Consider the following 19,647-nt stretch of genomic DNA (forward strand, 5'->3'; position numbering starts at 1 on the left):
GTTAGCACTTTGGTCAGACAAAGCAGGATAAACAATTTTCAGACAGGAACAATATAGTGTCTGATTGCGGTGTCTTTTGGCCTTGTTTTAGGACTCCCCAACCAATAAACTACTGTATGCCAAGGAGATCCCTGAGTATAGGAAGATAGTGCAGCGATACTACAAGCAAATCCATGACATGCCCCCGCTCAGCGAGCAAGAAATGAATGCCCACCTCGCAGAGGAGTCACGGGTAAGGCACTGCGGGCTGCAGCAGGCAGAGGGTGTGCATCCACATGCCAGGGATGAGGAGGGTCAGAGCGAGGAGCACCGAGCCTGCTCTGCTGTAGCTGATAGCAGGAGCAGGGGAGCGTCAGGGAACAGATAGGCTGCGATCAGCCACTGCTTAGATGCTGGAACGATCAAACAAGAAAGGATATTTTGCCTCAAACTTCCAGGCACAAACTTCATATGACCTAATTCCAAGCATCTTCAATTACTACCGGAGCCGCAGTAAACACCCACGAGTTAGCTTGAACCTAACTAGCTTTGGCACCACTGGGACTTGAAAGCGAAATTCAGTGCCAAAGAGCCAGGAAGTTTGGAAAAGGATCTCTGCAGTCCCGCAGCCCCCTGGCCAGCTGGCCCCTGGGCACCCACTGCCAGGGCCAGCCCAGAGTCCCAGGCAGCCGGCTGGCAGCCAGCCCTGGCAGCCAGCCCAGGTGCGGGATGCTGGCCCTAATACCAGCTACGGGAGCTGGCAGCCACACTCCGGATCCAAGTCCTGCCAGCGATGCACCACCGCTTCCACAATATCAAACCATCTCCCTGCAGCATTTTGGTTTCAGCCACCAAGCAGGTTTTTACCATTGGTGTTCCTCTGACCAGCTCTTGGGTTGCCCGATCCTTTGAAATGGCTTTGTGCACTGAGAGGTAAACAGCGCAGTCAAGTGCAGCTGGCTTAATAAAGACTGAGACCATTTCTGCTGTAAGCAAATGCACCTTCTTTAAAGGCGTCATTCAAAAGTGCAGCTGCCTCAATGCAACAGTAGCAAAAATATCCAGGCAAACCCTTCTTTTACTGCAGTTAATGCCTGCTGATGGGGCTTGAACTCACTCGCTGCATTATGTTAATATTTCTCTCCTCTTTGTTCTGTCTTTATAAAGAAATATCGGAATGAATTTAACACCAACGTCGCCATGGCTGAGATATACAAATATGCCAAGAGATATCGCTCTCAGGTAAGTGGGTTCAGCTGCACTCAGACTTCAGCATACACGTGGAGGGAATAACAAGCAGTACTTTGTAATCAAGTGCTCAGATGCCTGCATCTAGTCCCACAGAAAAGGGATTATAATTTTTTGCATAATCCTGTGCACATATGTAATATTTGCACACACAGATGCACCTGCTCTCTTATCCCTTGGCGGACAACATCTTGGAAGAGAAGGCCAGCTATTTCTGGCCTGTTTTAACAGCAGTTGACTGAGCTGGTCTGAAGCAGGGCTGCCCAATGTGTAGACCCACAGATGCTTTCCGGAAGGCAAAGCCCACTGATACAGTCCACACTCAAAACACTTTGCCACCCCCACCTGAGGCACTGGCCCTGGCTGGCTCCTGACCCTCTGTACCACCAAGCTGTGGGCTAGCTCTGTGCCATGAGCTTTATTACTACAACAATTTTCTGGTTATATTCCCCTCCTCTCCCACTCCCTGCCCAGGGACTCAGCCCTTGAACAGCCAGAGGATGCTGGGCATGTGAGTGCTGGGGCTGTGGGCCAAAGTGGGCTCAACCTATCAAGAGGTCCACCTGAGATTCAAGCTCAACAGGGCTAGCAGGAGGAGCTGGGCTGGTGGGTGGGTACCTCCACCTCCACTGCCTCAGCCACTCATGTGCCTGTACCTCCTACAGATCGTGGCTGCCCTGGATGCCAACCCCACGACGAAGCGCACCCAGCTCCAGCACAAGTTTGAGCAAGTGATTGCACTCATGGAGGATAATATCTACGAGTGCTGCAGTGAAGCCTAGGCCAACTGCAGCCCTGGAAGTGACCTTCTCCACAGCGCAGTGCTGTAGGGAACCTGCCTTCAGCCACAGATCCACTGTGGATCACATCTGCCAGGGTCATTCTCAAACCAGCTTTGTGGTGGGGATGGGCCTGGCCCGCGGCTGAAGGGCTCCCTCACCTAACAAGAAGCCACGAGGCACCTTTCCGAGCAGCTCAAAAACCCCTCTGGTCTGCACTGTGGCACCCATAACTTATTCGCTGTTGCAAGCCAGAAATGGAGACATGACACTTGTGGCAAGCCCAGTTCACTGCTTCCCTCTGATCAACACCTTAGCTGTGAGCGGCTCCCTGCATTCCTATTTGTGGTTCCTCAGGACAAGAGATGGAGCTGCAGAAGCTGTAACAACAGACTCTAAGCAGAAGGGTAGCCTCAGGGAGTAATGAGCAGAGACAGCAAAGGCCATCAAACAACACCCAAGCTCCCTTCCACACTATCCCTCTGACATCCTTATTTTTCCAGCACCAGGGACTCTATCAGCTGTTCACTATCTGCTGCATTCTGTGTATTTTTGTGCCTTTTAATTTTTGTACTGTATGTGTAAACATAACCACTCCTCCCTCTGAGAATTGAGCAACACAGGGAACTCGGGGCTGAGACAAAGCAGTTGCTTCCCAAGTAGCTAAGGCATGATAAAAGCACTTTATCCCCTAATGGAGACAGCTGTTACGGAGCCAGAGGGAACATGTTACATTTTAGAGTGGGAACGGCTGTTCCCCCTTTCCCAGGTTCCCATATCTGTGTGCACAGTTAGCTGGAGTTGCAGAGGGTAGACAGATATCCCTAACCACGCCAGCTCGTTGGATTCCGCCTAGAAGACTGGGCATAGTGGGCGAGAGGAAGGACTTGTGCCTCACATTCCAGTGTCCCTGCCGTGCTGGCTGCGCACATATTTATAGCACTGCCCCAGCTCAGCCCCAGTAACGCTGCCAATGGGTCAGCTCCTACTGACAGCCCTCCAATAGGGTGGACTTGAGCCACGTGCAGGGCAAAACACCAGGTCACATTTTCCCTCCCTCTGCCCCATGCAATCCAGCATCTCCCTGTGATCATCACTGAAAACAAGGTCAGCGCTACAGAGGTGTCTTCCTAAAGCAGCTTGTTCTTGTTTTGGACCCAGCCTGTCACCTGAGAGCAACCACGAGAGTGCAGTTACGCTGTGCATCCAGTCTTTTTCAGCCTATAATGGCAAAGGGACTGGGCCCCATTGCCCTGGCAGCGTGATGCTCTTACTCACACAGGCCAGCAGAGCAGCTCCAGCACTCCCACACTGCAAACAAAGATTGTAAGTGCTCATGCTTACACTGGGGTCAACGAGCAGGGTCCCACTGTGCAAACCTAGAAACATCACTGCCATCCTATGGCATCCACACTGGGGCAAAACCCCTGTCCCTGCTTAGTGGGCCATTCTTTTTTCCGCAGGCAAGTGCATCCTACAGCCAGGTGAGCCATGACTGCTCTGGTCTTCTCCAGCATCACACAGGTCCCTACGTAGTGGCTGGACCACAGCTAACACCACACGCTTAAAGCCAGCATTCACATGCAAACAAAGGCAACCTGCCCGTGAAAGCTAAATCCAGCTGTAACCACCATTTTCAAACTGCCAAACAGAAGAGAAAAAAAAAAAAATGGAAAAAGTTACTACCTCACTTGAGGCAGGGTTGGTCTAAGGTGAGCCTCCTTTACTCATCCAGCTGGCAAGGATGCAATCTTATATTAGGTGACTTTGGTCCACCAAAACTCCTGGGTGACTCACTGCCATGAACAGGTGGCCTTCATCCCATCATTTGCAGTAGTGCCACATTTGTCAGAAATTGGGACATCAGAATCATGTTTGTGTATATAGATATCTATTTTAAAACAAATGATAGACTTTATTCAGTATGTTAAAGTGGGGGGTGGGGTGTAGGGAAAGGGGAAGAACAGAGTTTTTTTTTAAAGAGAACTACAAAAAAAAAAGTACATACACTGTGGAGGTTTCAATGTCTTTGCTGAGGAGGTGGCTTCAGAATAGAAACTCTAAGAATGTAGCTGGGCTACATTTTATTTTGAAAGTGATTTCACACAAAAAAAATCTTGAATTTTTTTTTCTTTTAGAAACTGTGAATAGCTGCCAGAGAAATAGGCAGAGCCAGCACACAGAAGGCAAGGGTGAGAAGGACCGCAGTAGCAGAGAATGTAGAGGTTGGCTGGAGGTAGGGAAGGGGCCATGGAACAATAGCCCCATGTAGTTACAAGGAAAGTATAGAAGTGAGCCAATAGTAGTTTGCCTCCAGGTGATGTGTCTGGACTGTGTATTGGAGCTTATTGCTTTATTATTTAATTCTTTTCCAAAGCAGAAAAGAAAAAAACGTAGTTGCTACAACCATTCTAAAAAAAACAACTTCAGTGGAGCAGAAGCTTGAGGGTTTGTAGTATTGCCTTGAACCCCCAAGCCCTTTGTAACATGTTTTTAAACTTTGGCACGTGTTGTGGGTGTAGTGCCCTTACCTGCTGTGTAGTGAAGTGGCAGACTCTTTTAAAAGCCTATCTTTGTAATAAAACAAGGTGCTGAAACCCATGTAGTGAAGTTCCTGCCCCTTTGCACACACAGGTCACAGAACATTAAGACTCCCACTGTTGTCAGCAAGGATGGGCTGCTGCCCCTCACCTGAGGAGGGGGTGCCTCTCCTCCCACACACCCCCAAGATTGCTGACCACCAGTCACACCCAGCCCAGAAGCACAAGAAGGAATGCTTGCTGGGATGCACAGCAAATTTGCATATACAAGACATAAGTTGCTTGCAGTTGGCAGCTCAGCTAATTACTACCTTATTTCCGTACAAAAGAGGTTTTTACCCTCCTGGGCTGCAGAGCCATGATTTGCAGAGCACTCCTGCTATCCAGTACCACAGCTCCAGGAGCTGGTGCAGGACAGGGAAGAACTGTGTGAGGACACAACCATTTGCCTGAACTGACAGCACAGTCTGCTGCACACACAAAGACCAGTAATCTCACAAGGCTGAAACTCATCACCTCTGTCAAGTGCCAGCAGCCCACAAGACCGCATCTCCCAGCCCTGGATAGACCAGAGCTTGTTCTGCACCACCATCACCACCAGCCCTCAAGGCTTCTGGCCTCAGCACTATGACACCAGCTGCTGCCCATAGGTCTTATTAACAGCAGCACCGTTCTCTTCCACACCTTCCAGTAAATGCTGCTCTTTCCAGACACCACAGGGATTTTCTTTTCCATGCTAGCAAGCCAATTCTTAGTAAAGCTAAATCCAACCATTAAATGATTTGGCCTTTCTCAAAGCAGAAGAGCCTCATGTTTCACACTGGGTGCCTGGTGAGATGGGATGGAGCTCCTGCCTGGTTCTGTTATAGCACATTTTCATCCAAGCGAGCAGTGCTTTGTGAGGCTAACAATCAAAGGGCCAGGTGAGCTCTGCTTAGTCATTACTGTGGCATCACCCACCCTGTCCCTGGAGGGTCATGGGTTTCAGCTCCATTAAAGATGGATCAACATGGCCAAGGCTGAAGTTTAAAGAGAAGTTAGTTTGCTCAGCTCTTGCTTAAGCCCCAAAGCAAGGCCAGGAACCTTGGAGGGCATTGGCAAGGCCAGCTGAAGATTAGCAAAATCCTCTTTAGGAAGAGAGTTTTACTTCCGCTTATTTTCTCCTGCCCAGGAGGACTGTAACCCTTTGCATTATCAAACTGACCTTCAGAAGGGCTCTGTTCCATGTGGAGTAAAAAAAAAAAATTCAAGCATTTGAAGCTATTAAAAGAAAGTGTTCATATGTTGACCCACAGAGGCTAGCAAGATGGGTTTACAGGTGGGCACTCTGCCAGACAGATAACAAGCGCACAAGCAGTGCTGCAGTCTACAGCAAACACCCCAAACTTTTAGCCCTAAAACACATCTATCTTCCTCTTACCATGGTTAGAACACAGGCAGCTCCCCCCAGCACTGGGGACCCTTTCCCATGGCATGCACCCAGACCTGCTGCCCTGGCACTCCAGTAATCCCAGCTCAGCCGGGCATTAACACAAGGACAGCCAGGAGGGCAGAGAGCTGGATACATACCCCACACTGAGGCTGTGGGCACCATGGGCCCACAACTGGCCAAGCCTGGGCTTGGCAGTGCCCAGGGGTACCACTGTGCTGTGTCCTATGGGTCCCAGGACCCCAGGGAATCACCCAGCACTGGGGTTGCCAGCAGCCTGCACACCCCTGCACTGCAGCTGGGGGCAAGGCACCTCTCCATGGGAGCAGGCAGCTGCCTACAGCACCAGCTCACCACCACACCGTGCTGGATGAGGCCAGGGGTGGGGGATTTTGGTGCTGGGAGATGGGAGTGCAGGGTCAGAGACCCACAAGCATGGCAGCAGTCATGCCGTTTCATGAACGGAGTGAAGAAATTTTATTAGCAGGAGATGAACACAGAGTTAAAAACCTGTCCTGGGGACTAAAACCAGCCCAGACACAGCTGGAAGCAGGGCTTGGCTCCTGCAAGGATCAAGGCTGCCTGGGACCCCTATGGGGCCTTTCTGCCCACTGCAGAAGGGGCTGCCTTCCGCAGCTTGGCCTCCCCCTGGCCAGCTCCTGCGCCAGCCTCGGGCTTCCTTGCCTTGCCTTGACCCTTCTTTGCCTTGGGGACACCTTGCTGTGCCCCCTTGGGCACCTTCCCCTTGCTATTTCCCACTGGGACCTTTCGCAGTCTCTTTGCCTGAGCACCCGCAGGGTTTTTGCCATCACCCCCTCCTGCATTCTCATCATCCAGAGCTTCGGGGGGCCCTGAACGCCCTTTGCCGGGGGCCTTGGGGTGGCCTGCAGCTTGTGGGAGCTTTGCTTTATCACGTCTGGTCTTCGCTGCAGCTGGTGGCTGGGCCTGGAGAGGAGAAAGCACCTCAGGTTGCTGCCACACCGCCAGCCACCCAGCCTCACCGCTGAGCCCTACTCACAGTCACAGGTGGCACCTTCAGCTTTTGCTTTTCCTTTGTTGCTACCGGCCTGTCCTCCGCAGCACCTGGGGGGAAAGGGCAGTGGGTGAGCCCAAGCAGGGCTCTCCACAGAACGCTTGTGGTACCACCAGCCTTTTACCTTGCTGTCGCACACCCGCCTTGGGGACTCGGGGGAGCTTGTTGGTCCCTTTCCGTCGCAGCTTTGGGGCTTGTCCTTCATTGCCATTGGTATCCACCTGTCCCAGCTGCTGCTTCTTGTGCTGCTGCTTCTTGGGGGCCAACTAGGGGCAAAAGAGGCGTTGGAAGCAGGGCCAGGCAGCACCTCAGCCCCCAGCCCCAAAGCGGTGGGGCTGAGCCCCCTGCTCACCTTGAAGCTGCCAGTGGCCCCCACAGCCGTGGACTTGTGGGGCCGCATCAGGACCCCAGAGCTCAAACCCTTGCTCAGCGCCTGCTTCAGCAGGTACTTGAGGCGGATGGGGTCTACAGTGGGGTACTTGGCCAGGATGAACTGCTTGATGGCAGCAACAGAAACACCCTCCTTCTTGTCCTGTGCCTCCAGTGCCTCAATGACCATGCGTAGGGTGGAGGGGTGCTTGAGTTGCCGGCTGCTGCCCAGCAAACCTGGGAACCGGGTAGTGCCGGCATCTTTGGCTGCTGGGAGAGGCAAGAGGCAATTCTTAGGACCAGGGCCCAGCCACAAGGCACCCATGCCCCTGACTGAGCAGCCATGACCCTGTTCATCCCTGCAGCCTCACAGGCACCGCAACCACCAGAGCCCCAGCCCTGCCAAGACTGCAGCATTCAGCAAAGCTCTTACCTGGATGAGGCTCCATGGCAGCACACGCTCATCCAAAACCACCAGCCTACAGCCCCAACTCTTCTTGCAGCAGCACCACCCTTGCTCAGAGCCTTGGTTCAGTTGCAGCTAATTTATCTGATTAGTACCCTAACTGCAGGGGCTGATTGGCAGCTGCTAATTGCTCTGGTTGCCACCCCAGTGGGAGCAGGTGGCTGGGAAAATGGGTGCCTTTTACTAAAGCTTTGCGAGGGACTTAAGGGAGAAGGGGCATGTCCAGGTAGAGGGTTTGGAGAGGAGTGAGAGTCAGGAATATGTCCACGGGTTTGTTACCCTGAGTACCCAGGGAAAAGACAACTACCTTGCTCATAGGGTGCTGGGATCATGGCTTGCTGATGGCATTCACTGTGGAGAGGGCAGGGAGCCATTCTGTGGCCTGGGGCCAGCACAGGACCCGTCCCTGGTGTGCTGGTGTTAGGTACTGTCTCTCTTCATCTGGAATGGCCTTACTGGCAAGTGGGGGGCTGCGCTGCCTGGGGACCCTGATAAGAGTGGGGGAAATGATCCCACAAACCAGAGGAGGAAAAGGGAGAGATGTGTTGTTGGTCATCAGAGGCAGAAGGAATGACCCTCCCACAGTATACTCAGGTGTGCACTTGCAAGCAGGTCCTCATACTTGGCTTTGCCCACCAAACCCTGATATGCTTGAGGTAGAGCACTGCCAGGCCCATGCACACGTAGCCCCCCACCATGTCTCCTTCATGTCCCCTCCCTGTCCCTCTGTGCTTCTGGCACTGCACTGTCCCATGCCAGCAACAGCAACATCCCATGGCCCAGGTGTGAGCTGAGCCCTCGGCCATCCGGGGTCCCCACAGCACCCAAGACACTTCTGTGTCATGGCTGTGTGAAAACCATCTCCTCTTGTGATCCTATGGACACTTTCCCCACTGTTCCCATGAGGCAGAATATTTGTGCTTCTTTCTGTTCTGCCTGTGATCAGGAGGGGAGACTGAGTAACTGACCAACCGCTCTTTGGTGCAAGATCAGCACAAATGTCCCCACTTTGGGGACGGCTGTGGTTCTTCACAGCACTGCATCAGTGCCTTCATCTTTATGCAAGAGTCATGGGGATTTTATACCTCTTGTCTGTCAAAGCCCTGGAGGAGCCACAAGCCTGAGGAAGGGCTGGGATTACCTGACAGCAGGGCTGGCTCACAGCCCAACTCAGTGGACATGTTATCGTGTCAATGTACGTGCAAAGCGCTGCCCAGAAAGACCTTCATCAAGGTGTGCATCCACGTGCTGAGCCCAGAGGCTGGATCACGGCAGGGGACCGAGGTCCCAGCAGGAGCCAGGGCTAGAGCAAAGAGCAGGGCCCCACATGGCCAGATCCACCCGGAGCAGCACCGCCAGCCTGCTCCATTTCCAGTCCACTTCTGAATTCCTTGGGTGGGGGACAGTGGGAACATTAGAGGGCTGGAGGGACTGGCACCATGGCAGGTTTAGGTGTGTGTCTTTCAATCCTCTTGTCCTGGATCTGGCCTTCATCTCTCCAGCAGCTCTGTGATGTCTCCGGCACTTGCCGGGGCTTTCAGGGAGATCCCAAGTCCTCGCTTACCATCTCCAGCAGCCACAGGGCTGGGTATCATGTAGGGTGACAGCCCACAGGCCTAGAGCCAGGCCACGACCAGCACATGCCAAGCATCACGGGGCTGCCATGGAGCACAGCCTTGAGGACAGCAAATAAACACCTATCCTTCATCCTCTTCCCTCCAAAACCAGCTCCCAGATTTGAAGTACATGAATCAGACATCAGCCTAAACACTGAATTATTCATAAACCTCTAATCTTTAGATTTCACTGAATATGCAGAAGTATCGATAAAAAAAATAATGAGAGAATTGTACTTGCAAATTGCTCTTTATTAAAGGTTTAACTTGCGTGGGTTCTATACGTTCCCTATTAGACCTTGCAAAGCTGCATAGGATTAGAAATCAGAGAGGATAATAATGTACAAAAATAGTTTCAAATGTTGATAACACTGAACAGCGAGAAAAACATCTTATTTGTATAACTGAGCTAAAAATAAAAATGAAGAACACTGCTACAATTGCAATATGCCATCTTGTAGTGCTTAAAACATATGTCGACGTCGCTGAGCCATATGCTCCCATGTCTTGCCTGCTACAGTGAGGAGGGAAGCTTAGCGATGCACCAATCCATCCTCAAAAGCACAAGCACTGGCCAAAACCTCCTACTTGGGCTGATGGCAAACTGGCTGCAGCTTAAACAGGGAGATGCACGGGAGGATCAGGAGGAGCATGTCTTGGGACATGCCCCTGGGATGCAGGGGGCCCAAAGATGCCTAAGGATGAACGGTGGGACTACAGGTATTTCCTGCTGGGGGAGCATCAAGCAGGGCTGCTGCTGAGGGTGCAAACACCGTGTGCATGTTGCTGTGCTGGGTGCCAGCACTGAGTCCTCCCTGAGCACGACCACAGCTGTGCCGTGGTGCCAGGCCCTGCCTGCGCTGCCGGCGTGCCAGGCAGGATCGGCAGCCATCAGCTCTGCGGCACGGAGGTCCCCATGTGCCCCTGTCGCCATCCCATCCCAGCCTCCCAGGGCTTCTCACAGGTGGAGTGCGGCAGGGCTGGAGCTGGGAGCACCCGGCAGGACTGAGGGTACCTTACAGCAGCCAAACCTGCTCCCAGGCAGCAGAGGCCTCTGCAGGGCCATCGAGGTGTGGTGAGGGTGGCTCTGCCATGGCCCAGGGCTCACATGATGGCACAGGGCGTGCAGGTGTGGCAGGAGCATCAGACCCAGGGCTCTGCACTCAGAGCAGGGAGGTGCGAGCTCTCAGCAAGTCAACAGAAAAGCACGGATTTACGCCAGTGGAGGAGCTAAGCCTTTGCATTTTAATTACAAAACGTGTGTACACATTTACAGCCTTGTTCCCAGGGTTCCTAGTGCCAGGAGAGAGGAGCCTGCCCTGCGGGGCCGTGGTGAAGCAGGGGCAGGCAGTGGCAGTGGCGGGGCTAGGTTGGTGCTCCCGGGGTGGCGACGTGCACCCCGAGGACCGGCTGCTCCGGTGGGGCCTAGGCAGGAGAGACCTGGCTGGTGGAGACGGAGGAGGTCTCTGTCTTGCCAGCAGATGTGTCCTCGTCGCCCAGCGGGTTCTTGCCGCAGCAGAGGGTTGTGATCATACAGTTACGGAACTGGAAGAGAGGGAAGTTTGGGGTGAGGCAGGCAGATGCCAGCATGGCTCTAGCTGCGGGGCTGCCTCCAAGCCCAGCAGAGCTGCTTGGAAGCCCCCTTCACTGCAGTGCAGGGGCCACCATGCTGGTGGAGTTTGCTTTCCTCCTGCCTGCTGCCCACCCCGCCTGCTGACTGCAGCCAGGGTGGACGCAGCCCAAGCTCCTCTGCCAACCCAGTGCCTGGGTCATTTCAGATGGGATGGGCTTGGATTTACGAGATTTATGCAATGCCAAGGATGAGCGCGCAGTCACCCCGCCTGTATGCTGGAACAAAATCACCTGGAAATAAACTCCCCTGCCAGCCCACTGGTGCCTCGCAGTGCTGTAACTCTCTGCAAGCTGTTACAAAGCAAAACACAAAAAATGAGATTTCCTGGCATCCTGCCTGTTACCTGTTTGTTCATTACGATGTAAATCACAGGGTTGTAGATCGCAGAGGTCTTGGCAAAGAATGCCGGGATGGTCATGAAGATGGGCCCAAAGTCTGACCCTTGGTTGGTGAAGATGTAAAATGCAACGCTGGCATAGGGGACCCAGCAGATCAGGAAAGCGATGACCATGATGATGACCATGCGGGTCACTTCTTTTTCTGCCTTCTGGGTGGTGGCAGACTCCTGCTGCTGAGCAGCAGCCTGCAAGCAGAAGGGAATGAAAATATAATGGAGCTGGGGAGGGCTGCACCGGCAGGGGATGTGAGGTCAGGGCTTGGGGTAGTTGAGCTGGGGAGTATCTGCAGTTTGCTATTTCCTCCTTTTTGCTAGTTTTTTTGCTATTGCCCCCAGCCCACCGTCACCAGCAGGTACCCACCTCCTTGACAGTGCAAACCAGGTTCCCATAGCAGAAGAAAATGACCATCAGTGGGATCATGAAGTGAACAATAAACATGTAGATGACAAATGATTCGTTGTTGACCTCCGGCTTCAGAGTGTAATAGTCGATACCGCATGAGCACTGCATGCCCTCAGGGATGTACCTGCAATGTGAGCCAGGCAGGTCAGCAGCCAGCATAGGAAACCAGCTGGAAGCCACAGCCGAGCCGCCGCACGCCAGGCTCCTGTGGCCCAAGGCACCAGGCACAGCTCTCTCCCTACCTGGACCAGCCAAAGAGTGGGGGAGCCGCACACGCCAAGGCCATGACCCAGGTGAAGGCAACGCCCATGATGGCATGGTTCTCCCCGAAGCGGAAGTTGCTCATGGGCTTGCACACCACTACATATCTCTCAATAGCCAGGACAACCAGTGACCAGAGAGCAATTTCACCTGCACCAAGGAGAAAGAAGGATAGGGACACAGGGCATTTGAGCAACAGGAGGAGAAAAACATGCTGACAGTGGCATGAAGCCTCCATGGACTCTTGTCCCTGAGGAAGAGCCCTGGCACCAGATGAATCTCCACCAAGGGTTCAGAAAGAGAAACAAACAAAGGCCAAGAGAAGATGCAGTAGGAAGGCATGAGAAGACACCTCATTGCAGAGCTGACACACAGTAGCCTCTTTGCTGCTGTTTCCTGAGATCTGCAGCTGGATCCTACCACTCACACAGGATTGCACCTGCACCTACAAGCCTACAGTCCTACTTGGAAATGCAGTGAATGCCCATCATCTCAGGATTTCCCCTGGCTACCCACAGCTTCCCTGGAAACTTGTGCTACCGAATCAGTAAGACACTTGTCCATGGCTGAAGGCTGAGCTGAACGGAGGAGAGCGTTTTTAGACATGCAGTTTTTATTTAACATCTGTTTCAGTCAAAGCTGGGCTGGCAGGGGGAGGAGAGCCAGCTTTGCTAGCCTGCACCACCATGCACCGTGTCAGAGCGAATGACAGACACAGCCCCACAAAAACAGGAGGAATAAATTTGTCATCTCTCAAGTCAGAACGCAAGCCAAAAAGATGTGCAAATCCCACAACTGCAAAATCTGCTACTGGCTGCTTTTCACTGCTGCACTGTTGTTCTCAAGACACTGAGCAGGTGGCTACCAAACTAAGGTCAAAAGAAAAAAGATGTTATTTGTCACTTTCTTCATCTTCCACCCTGAAACAATGCAAATGCCTCAACTCACTTTAGCAGCAGACCAAGGACCTTCCAGTTATCATGTTCTTCTAAGATCATCTGGACATCCTCCCTCCCCCTTCTTAAATCTGGAGCAATTCCTAGCAGAATATTTTTGAATATTTGGAAAACTCACCGCCCAGTGTCGCAAAGAAGCCTTCGAGGTAGCACCCTGTTACTCCAAAGACAAAGTACCCATTCATCGAAGTGTACATGGTGGTTGTGAAGCCTCCAAAGACCATGAAGAGGTCAGCGATCGCCAGGTTCAGAAGGATGTAGTTTAGAGGCGTCCGAAGCTTCTTGTGCTGGATGGTGACATACAGTGTGAGGAAGTTGATGGGAAAGCCGAGCAGGATCAGCATGAACATGTAGGCAGCCAGCGCTGAGAACTTCCAGGGCTCAGCCAGGTAGTATTGAGGGTACTCGAAGGGGCTCCGCACCACCCCAGTCTTGTTGGACATGGGCACGTAGAAGTCTTGGCCCTCTGTTCCATTCATGGTTGCGGTTCGTGAGGTGCCGTTTGCTCTTACTCACGGTTTTCTTTTGTGCGCTAGGGGATCGCTGAAGTTGGGCTCCCGCCACTTCTCAGCCTTCGCTGTCACCCCAAGGAGAAGTGGCTACGCTCACCTCTACAGGATACCCCTTATAAAGTGCACCGTAGGGTAAGCTCCAGGCACCAATGTCAGCGCGATTAGGGTTTAGAGAATTATTAATCATAATCATCCAGGGGTAATTGGCTTTCCTGGGAAGGTGTTAAGGTGACACCTGTTTCTAGCCCCCACTGTCATTGCTGGACACCATGGCTCATGGTCATATATAAACAGGTGGCTCTGCACCTCACCTTTCATTTGAGGTGCCCAAACCAGACAGCAGCTCCACTTGCACATCCTCGTGCCTCAGCACGGACAGGCTCCCCAGGGAACGAGGGTTTGGAGTGGCCCTGCACCCATGGCAGTCTTCGCACTCCATGATGCAGAGTTGGACATCCACATCTCGTGCTGCCACTGCCCAGAGGGAGAAACTCATCCCCCCCACTTGCAAGGTCCCCAGTTCACCCCCACAGACACTCACTTAGAAGTATGCTGCCCAACCACGTGAAATGCCTCTGTTTCCCAACAGAGAAGTACTAGGAGTGAGATGCATTACTATCGTGTCAACAGGTGGAGGAAACAGGGGAAAACAAGGCAGACAGGGATTCTTCCCTTGGCCACGTTTTCTCAAGGCTCCCAGACTGAGCTTTTGGCTTTTGACAGCAAACAGAAGCTCCTCTCCATCCTCTGCTACGAGGAGAGAAGTTCACAGTAGAAAACCCCACAGCTATGAGTTTGGGGGCTGCATATGGTGGCTGGGCAGGTATGGTGTGGTCCATCAGTGATAGAGTGGTGTCCCAGGCCCATTTTTACAAGGAAAAGTGGGTCCATGACACAGCTCGTCCCCTCTGTAGAGCCATCCTCATAAGAACTGCCATTCACATGTAGGAGGCTGCAGAAGGGTGCCCTCAGGCAGCACAAGCATCACCAACCCTTCTTTCACATGCTCTCAGCCAACTCCTTTTCCATTTCAGGATTTGGCTGGGGAAGTTTGAACGCTACAACGAAACACTAACCCCACTGGCAGATTTCCAGCTGTACCATCTCTACTGTGCTGGGTTTTGTACGTGGTTTGGGTCATGCCACTGGTAACACCTAATAAATAACCTAGTCAGCCTGTCCTGGAGAGTTATCATTCTGCACTGGTTCTGAGAGGGCTGCTGGACAAGGCTAGGTTCTGAGCTGAAGCCAACACTCAACTTCCTATGCTGGTTTGCAGATACCTTTGCTCTTCCAAAAACCTTGCAGAATCATCAAATTCCACAGGCGAAGCCATTGTTGGAGCCTCCCATGTCCTCTGTCTCTCTGCCTCCCCACTCAATTGTGCTTGAAATGTTCTTTGTGCCAACTTAATTTTTCAGAGGCACTGGGACAACATGTACAGCAGAGTGAGCACAATTAAGCCAACTACAGAGGATGTCTCTGGAGAAGGTGGTTCCTTACAGTTCACACCACCATGATTAATCTTTTAAGCTCCAAACCTATTTTCCCCATCTCTTCTTTTTTTCCACCCCGTTTAGCAGTCAATAATACTCCAGCTGTCAGGCAGGTACCAGCGGGTTCCCCTGGAGAGACTCCGTAAGGACTGTCTGCGCTGCCCCTCAGTAGGGGAGAGAGGCTGGAGAGGACCCAAACACCTCCCCTTGCTGTTTCTGCTGCACCCAAGGGGCTGAGCTGAGCGTTCCTTGTGGTCAGGAGCAGGGGAGTGGGTAATAAGCGTGAGGGGAGCAGAAGCTCAGGTCCTCTTGACGTTAAACTTCCTTCAGACCTGGGCTAGTTTTTACCAGTGTTCCCAGTGAGTCAGTTTAGTGTGTGCAAAATATTTGAAAGAAAAAAGCACAAAGCTCTGTATTCTCTTTAAAGAGGACACCAAGCTGGGAAACCTTCACCGTAAGTGGGGAAGGTCTAAAGGACCTCAAATCCTGGCACCACGGACAAAGGAAGAACTGGGTGGCTGTAGCCAAAGGCAGGCCACTATCACTCTTGAAAGTCCCAAAGGTCTTCCTTCATGTCTACGTGAAAATACCACGTCCTCATACACAGTCCGCTCATCCTAAGTCCCTCTCAATTAACTTTTCACACGTGTTGCCAAGGCCAGGGCAGTGCCACTATCTAATTGCAAATGCAGCTGTTCATACTTGCACCTGGGCATACAAGAAGGATTAAAGGTTTATCTTCCCCAATACACAAATATGCCACCTTAAGCTCTGATGCAATAAGCCACTGCTGAGGTTAGCAGCTGCTGCTCAGAGCTTAGGGCCCGGCGTGCGTCACTACTGGAGTACAGCAGTGGGGCAGCCAGCAATAATGGGGTAGAACAATAGGGCAAATGGAAGAAAACTGTTGGTCAACCCCTCCCAACAGCTTCAGATACATCACGGTGGGACTTCTTGTATGTCCAAGAACTCCTCAACATGAAGTCACCCAAGAGTTCCAGGGCAGTCTGGAACTAGAACATCTTCACCATGTATGAGAAAATGTCGAGTAAGTTTTCAGCCAGAAGAGCGCAACACAATTTTCAAACCTAGACTGTATTCACAGAGTTGTTTAAGAAAAGAAAAAAGCCTCCTCACTTGATCCGTTGTGTCTCTGTGCCACGGCAAACCCCATCTATTTAGTCTTATAATTTTTCTTCCCACTAGCTCTGCAAAGCCAGCTCAGTTCCGGGAGAACAAGCCGAATTCCATTCTGGCTCATGACTCAAACAGCATTGTTTATCCATGTCAGTTGCAAAGTCTTCATTGCAAACAGTGACAGATCAGTCAAAAAGCAGACGAGCAGTAATTAAAACAGAATGTTTTTGAAGTGGTAAATTAAGCAAACTTGGTCAGGAACCACTGAGGGACTCAGGAACCCCATAGTGCCATTGCAGTGTCACTTTCAATAGGAACGCAAGCAGCCACGGATACAGCACTAGTTGCATCTGCAAAGTGCTCTTTACGTGTTAGCTGCTTTACCAGCACCCAGCAACCTCAGCCAATAGCTTAAGACAGTGAAGGAGGATATCATTTCCCACTCAAAACAAAGGGAGGCTGTGACAGACAGCATGTCATAACAACAATAGAACTCATGGTAACATGGGCACAATTTATACTGGATTAAAGCCAAGAGATCTATCGCTTCCCAGCTCAAATCCAGCCCAGCTGGTTACCTACATACATTCTCCCCCTGTCAGAGTACTACTCAGGGACTGTCCTCGGGAGATTCAATTACCCACGAGTACGTGGGCATGCAGGGTCTGGCTGGGATGGAGTAAACTTTCCTCAGAGCAGCTGCATGGTGCTGCGCTTTTCATTTCTGTCTGAACCAGTGTTGATAATACAGCAATGCTGCAGCTACAGCTGAGCAGTGCTTGCACAGCACTGAGGTTTTATTGTTCCCTGCTCTGTCTCCTCCAGCAATAGGCCAGAGCTGGGACAGTTGGCCGAAGAGGTACTTCATACCATATGATGTGCTCAGAAATAAAAGGTCAGGGAAAGGAGGAAGAAGAGAGGATGTTGCGTTTGTGGTGTCTGCCTTCCAAAGTAACCATTACTCATGGTGAGGCACTGCTCTCCAAGAAGTACACCGGACATCTGCCTGCCACAGGGAAGCTGTGAATAAATTACTTATTTGCTATGCTTGCATGCACAGCTTAGCTTCACTTATTGAGTTCTCTTTATCTCAACCCATGAGCTTTTTTTCTTTTCTTGATCTTCTGATTTTCTCCTTGGTCCTGCTGTGACAAAGTACTGCATGGGGGTTTAGTTGCTGCCTGGCACTGACCCACTACGTTTGGTCAAGCAGCTGCATCATTAAAATCCCCTTAGTCTCAGCAAGAGGCTGAAGTAAGGCAGCATGTCCATCTTCTCTCAGCTCTACAGAGTTTGCACACAGGCTCTGGCCTGAAATAATTGCTTAGTTAACATGGAATTCATACTTCCACGCACAACTGGCACTTTGTGTTAACAAGTGTGAATTCTACAGAGTAAAAGTTTTGACATCCCCCCCACACACTTAGTGTGGCTGTGAAAGGTGGTCCCCGATGCCGAGATCTGCGTAACTCTGAAGATCACAATTTAAGAGCTCAAAATTCTAATGCTATCCTTGCCTAAATGGAACTAAGGAAAAATACAACCTCAGAAGGAGCTGCGTTACAGCAAATTCCAAGACAGAGTAGTGAAAAATAGTCCTGTTTATTTAAAGATCTGTCAATAATGCGTACATATTAAGGAGCAAATCAAGTTCTAACTCAAGCTGGAGTAAAAACAATTAATTCAAGATCGAACTTGACCCTGGAAACATTCCTATAAAAATATGTGGCACTTCAGCTGCTTGCCTGGGAAATGTAGATGACATTCACAAACAACAGACATTTTCATTTAAAAAAAAATAGTTACATTTCTTCAACTCTGTTCCACTCTTATGTACAAAATGTAACAAGATGACTTAAGTTGTTAGGAGAACTCTATGAATCCTAGCAAGTGTTTTGCCAAGCAAAACCGGGAAATCTCTCAGTTGAGGTATAAGATTGTTTTTCTTCATTGGTTTGACTCATCTATCCTCCGTCGACAGAACGGACAACAATTATGCTGGAGTACGAGAAGCTCATAGTCTTCAGTGTGAAACATCTGTTAATTGGGAACAGATTTAGGGACAAGTTAGCCTGTGACTAGCTCAGAGAAAATGCAAACTGAGCTCAACAGCTTCTCTACAGCACAGACATTCTGAAGCTAACAGCACAAGAGAATTGGTCTTCCTACTTTCAATTGTTTGAGAGACCTATAACCTGCAACAGAGCAGCAAGCATTTCACAGACCACTGTCAATGCTGCTGAAGAGGCACAAATCAATTATATATATCTTTTGCAAAAGGAAAAGGAAGGACAAAAATCAGACAGTTTCTCCATGAGCAATAGTGACTGAATTCCATCATTTCAAAAAAGTAGCTCCTCAGAGGGTAAGGAGAGGGACTGAACCACAAGCTCACTTAGTTACTGACTGATCTTCCCTGCTAGACCAGGCTGAAAGTCAGAGAGACAGAGTAAAAAGAAATAAATACAAATCAACATCTGTTGTTCAGCCAAGGTTTGCTTGAGAGGCTCCGACTTGCTGTCAGTGCCACTTCTCATATTCAGCTACCTCAAAGTTTTCAGAAGGCAGCTGTTCCTCTGTGCATCACGCAGTTTATTTTCTGGTTTTCATTGCCTGCTCAGTCTCTATGTCATTCAGGAGTTTATTGAATATATTTGGAAGTATGAGGTTTCAATGATGGGAATTTTGTTTCAGCTATAGGGTTCACAGAAGGGTTTTTTTTTGGTTTGGTTTTGGGTTTGCTTTTTAAACTTCTCCATGAAAATACTACCTGAAAACATGATGGGCACATGGTAATGGAGGCATCTGGTAGCAAGGAACGGTAGTACTGCCACCGCAATGGCTTTGGCCAGCGTTTAATCAGGACATCCCTTCGGCTCATTGACTGCAGAACAGCACGGTTCACAACCACTGGAACAAATTCTGAGCCTCCTTGCTGCAGGAGAGCAGGTTTAGAAAGAATTACTGTAACCAGCTGTAAAGACCTTTGAGGATTAATAAGATCTTGTAAGAAGTAAAAGTAAAATTCAGCTAAAATAGAATTGGCCTGAGTCAAGTCCCACCAAATTCACTGTTCAGTTCTAGCAATACACTCAGCAACAGCAGCATCCAGCCACAACTCTAACTTGGTTTCAGTGAGCCTCCATTATTCATTTTAACACAATTCCTTGCAAAGAACACCAATGCCCACAGTCTGGATTATAACCTCACAGTAATGACTGCCCAGACAGAAACACCCTCGGGGACTGCCCTGTTGTGTCACTGTATGATGAAGAAACCAAATTGCAGGACCATTTTCTTAAAATTTTCTTGGTGATTTGTGGGTTTTGGGGTTGTTTTTGAGGTTTAATTGCTTGTTCTTAAAAAAAAACAAAACAAAAACAAGAGAGAGAG

At 50.6% G+C, this 19,647-nt stretch overlaps 4 protein-coding genes across 5 annotated transcripts in view; 1 reads left to right on the forward strand and 3 right to left on the reverse strand.

Annotated features, from left to right (window-relative positions):
• Window positions 1–3,471, forward strand: part of PLXND1 (plexin D1) — an 83,327-nt gene extending 79,856 nt beyond the window's left edge. Inside the window, exons 34-36 of the mRNA XM_054076882.1 lie at window positions 92–232; window positions 1,147–1,221; window positions 1,893–3,471. Of these exons, the coding sequence (XP_053932857.1) occupies window positions 92–232; window positions 1,147–1,221; window positions 1,893–2,009 (333 nt within the window). The 3' untranslated portion in view covers window positions 2,010–3,471. The remainder of the gene's footprint in view (window positions 1–91; window positions 233–1,146; window positions 1,222–1,892) is intronic.
• A 12-nt stretch (window positions 3,472–3,483) lies between these two features.
• LOC104063637 (histone H1.8) lies at window positions 3,484–9,575 on the reverse strand. Its single transcript, XM_054076885.1, has 4 exons — window positions 7,361–9,575; window positions 7,133–7,274; window positions 6,994–7,058; window positions 3,484–6,920 (listed from the first exon to the last, which is right to left on the reverse strand). The coding sequence occupies exons 1-4, from the start codon at window positions 7,700–7,702 to the stop codon at window positions 6,567–6,569; spliced, it is 903 nt and encodes a 300-aa protein (XP_053932860.1). The 5' UTR covers window positions 7,703–9,575; the 3' UTR covers window positions 3,484–6,566.
• Window positions 9,576–9,928: 353 nt separating this feature from the next.
• RHO (rhodopsin) lies at window positions 9,929–13,720 on the reverse strand. The gene is made up of 5 exons (XM_009565824.2): window positions 13,228–13,720; window positions 12,135–12,303; window positions 11,851–12,016; window positions 11,436–11,675; window positions 9,929–11,004 (listed from the first exon to the last, which is right to left on the reverse strand). The coding sequence occupies exons 1-5, from the start codon at window positions 13,586–13,588 to the stop codon at window positions 10,885–10,887; spliced, it is 1,056 nt and encodes a 351-aa protein (XP_009564119.1). The 5' UTR covers window positions 13,589–13,720; the 3' UTR covers window positions 9,929–10,884.
• Window positions 13,721–17,830: 4,110 nt separating this feature from the next.
• Window positions 17,831–19,647, reverse strand: part of IFT122 (intraflagellar transport 122) — a 32,775-nt gene continuing 30,958 nt past the window's right edge. For both annotated transcript variants that reach the window (XM_054076884.1, XM_054076883.1), the window contains 2 exons: window positions 19,025–19,189; window positions 17,831–18,291 (listed from right to left, as the gene is read on the reverse strand). In XM_054076884.1, coding sequence (XP_053932859.1) covers window positions 18,202–18,291; window positions 19,025–19,189 — 255 coding nt within the window. In that variant the 3' untranslated portion in view covers window positions 17,831–18,201. The remainder of the gene's footprint in view (window positions 18,292–19,024; window positions 19,190–19,647) is intronic.

This window comes from Cuculus canorus, chromosome 11 (genome assembly GCF_017976375.1).
Source record: "Cuculus canorus isolate bCucCan1 chromosome 11, bCucCan1.pri, whole genome shotgun sequence".
NCBI classification, from domain to species: Eukaryota; Metazoa; Chordata; class Aves; order Cuculiformes; family Cuculidae; genus Cuculus; species Cuculus canorus.

Excerpts from the sequence above, each read along its gene's own strand:
- RHO (XM_009565824.2), bottom strand. The coding sequence starts at position 13,588 with ATGAATGGAACAGAGGGCCAAGACTTCTACGTGCCCATGTCCAACAAG. Across the intron at positions 12,304-13,227 it reads CTTCTTTGCGACACTGGGCG|GTGAAATTGCTCTCTGGTCA; the intron begins GTGAGTTTTCCA and ends TCCTTGGTGCAG. Across the intron at positions 11,005-11,435 it reads ACATCGTAATGAACAAACAG|TTCCGTAACTGTATGATCAC; the intron begins GTAACAGGCAGG and ends CCTCTCTTCCAG.
- LOC104063637 (XM_054076885.1), bottom strand. The coding sequence starts at position 7,702 with ATGGGTGCCTTGTGGCTGGGCCCTGGTCCTAAGAATTGCCTCTTGCCT. Across the intron at positions 7,275-7,360 it reads GGGCCACTGGCAGCTTCAAG|TTGGCCCCCAAGAAGCAGCA; the intron begins GTGAGCAGGGGG and ends TTTTGCCCCTAG. Across the intron at positions 7,059-7,132 it reads GGCGGGTGTGCGACAGCAAG|GTGCTGCGGAGGACAGGCCG; the intron begins GTAAAAGGCTGG and ends CTTTCCCCCCAG.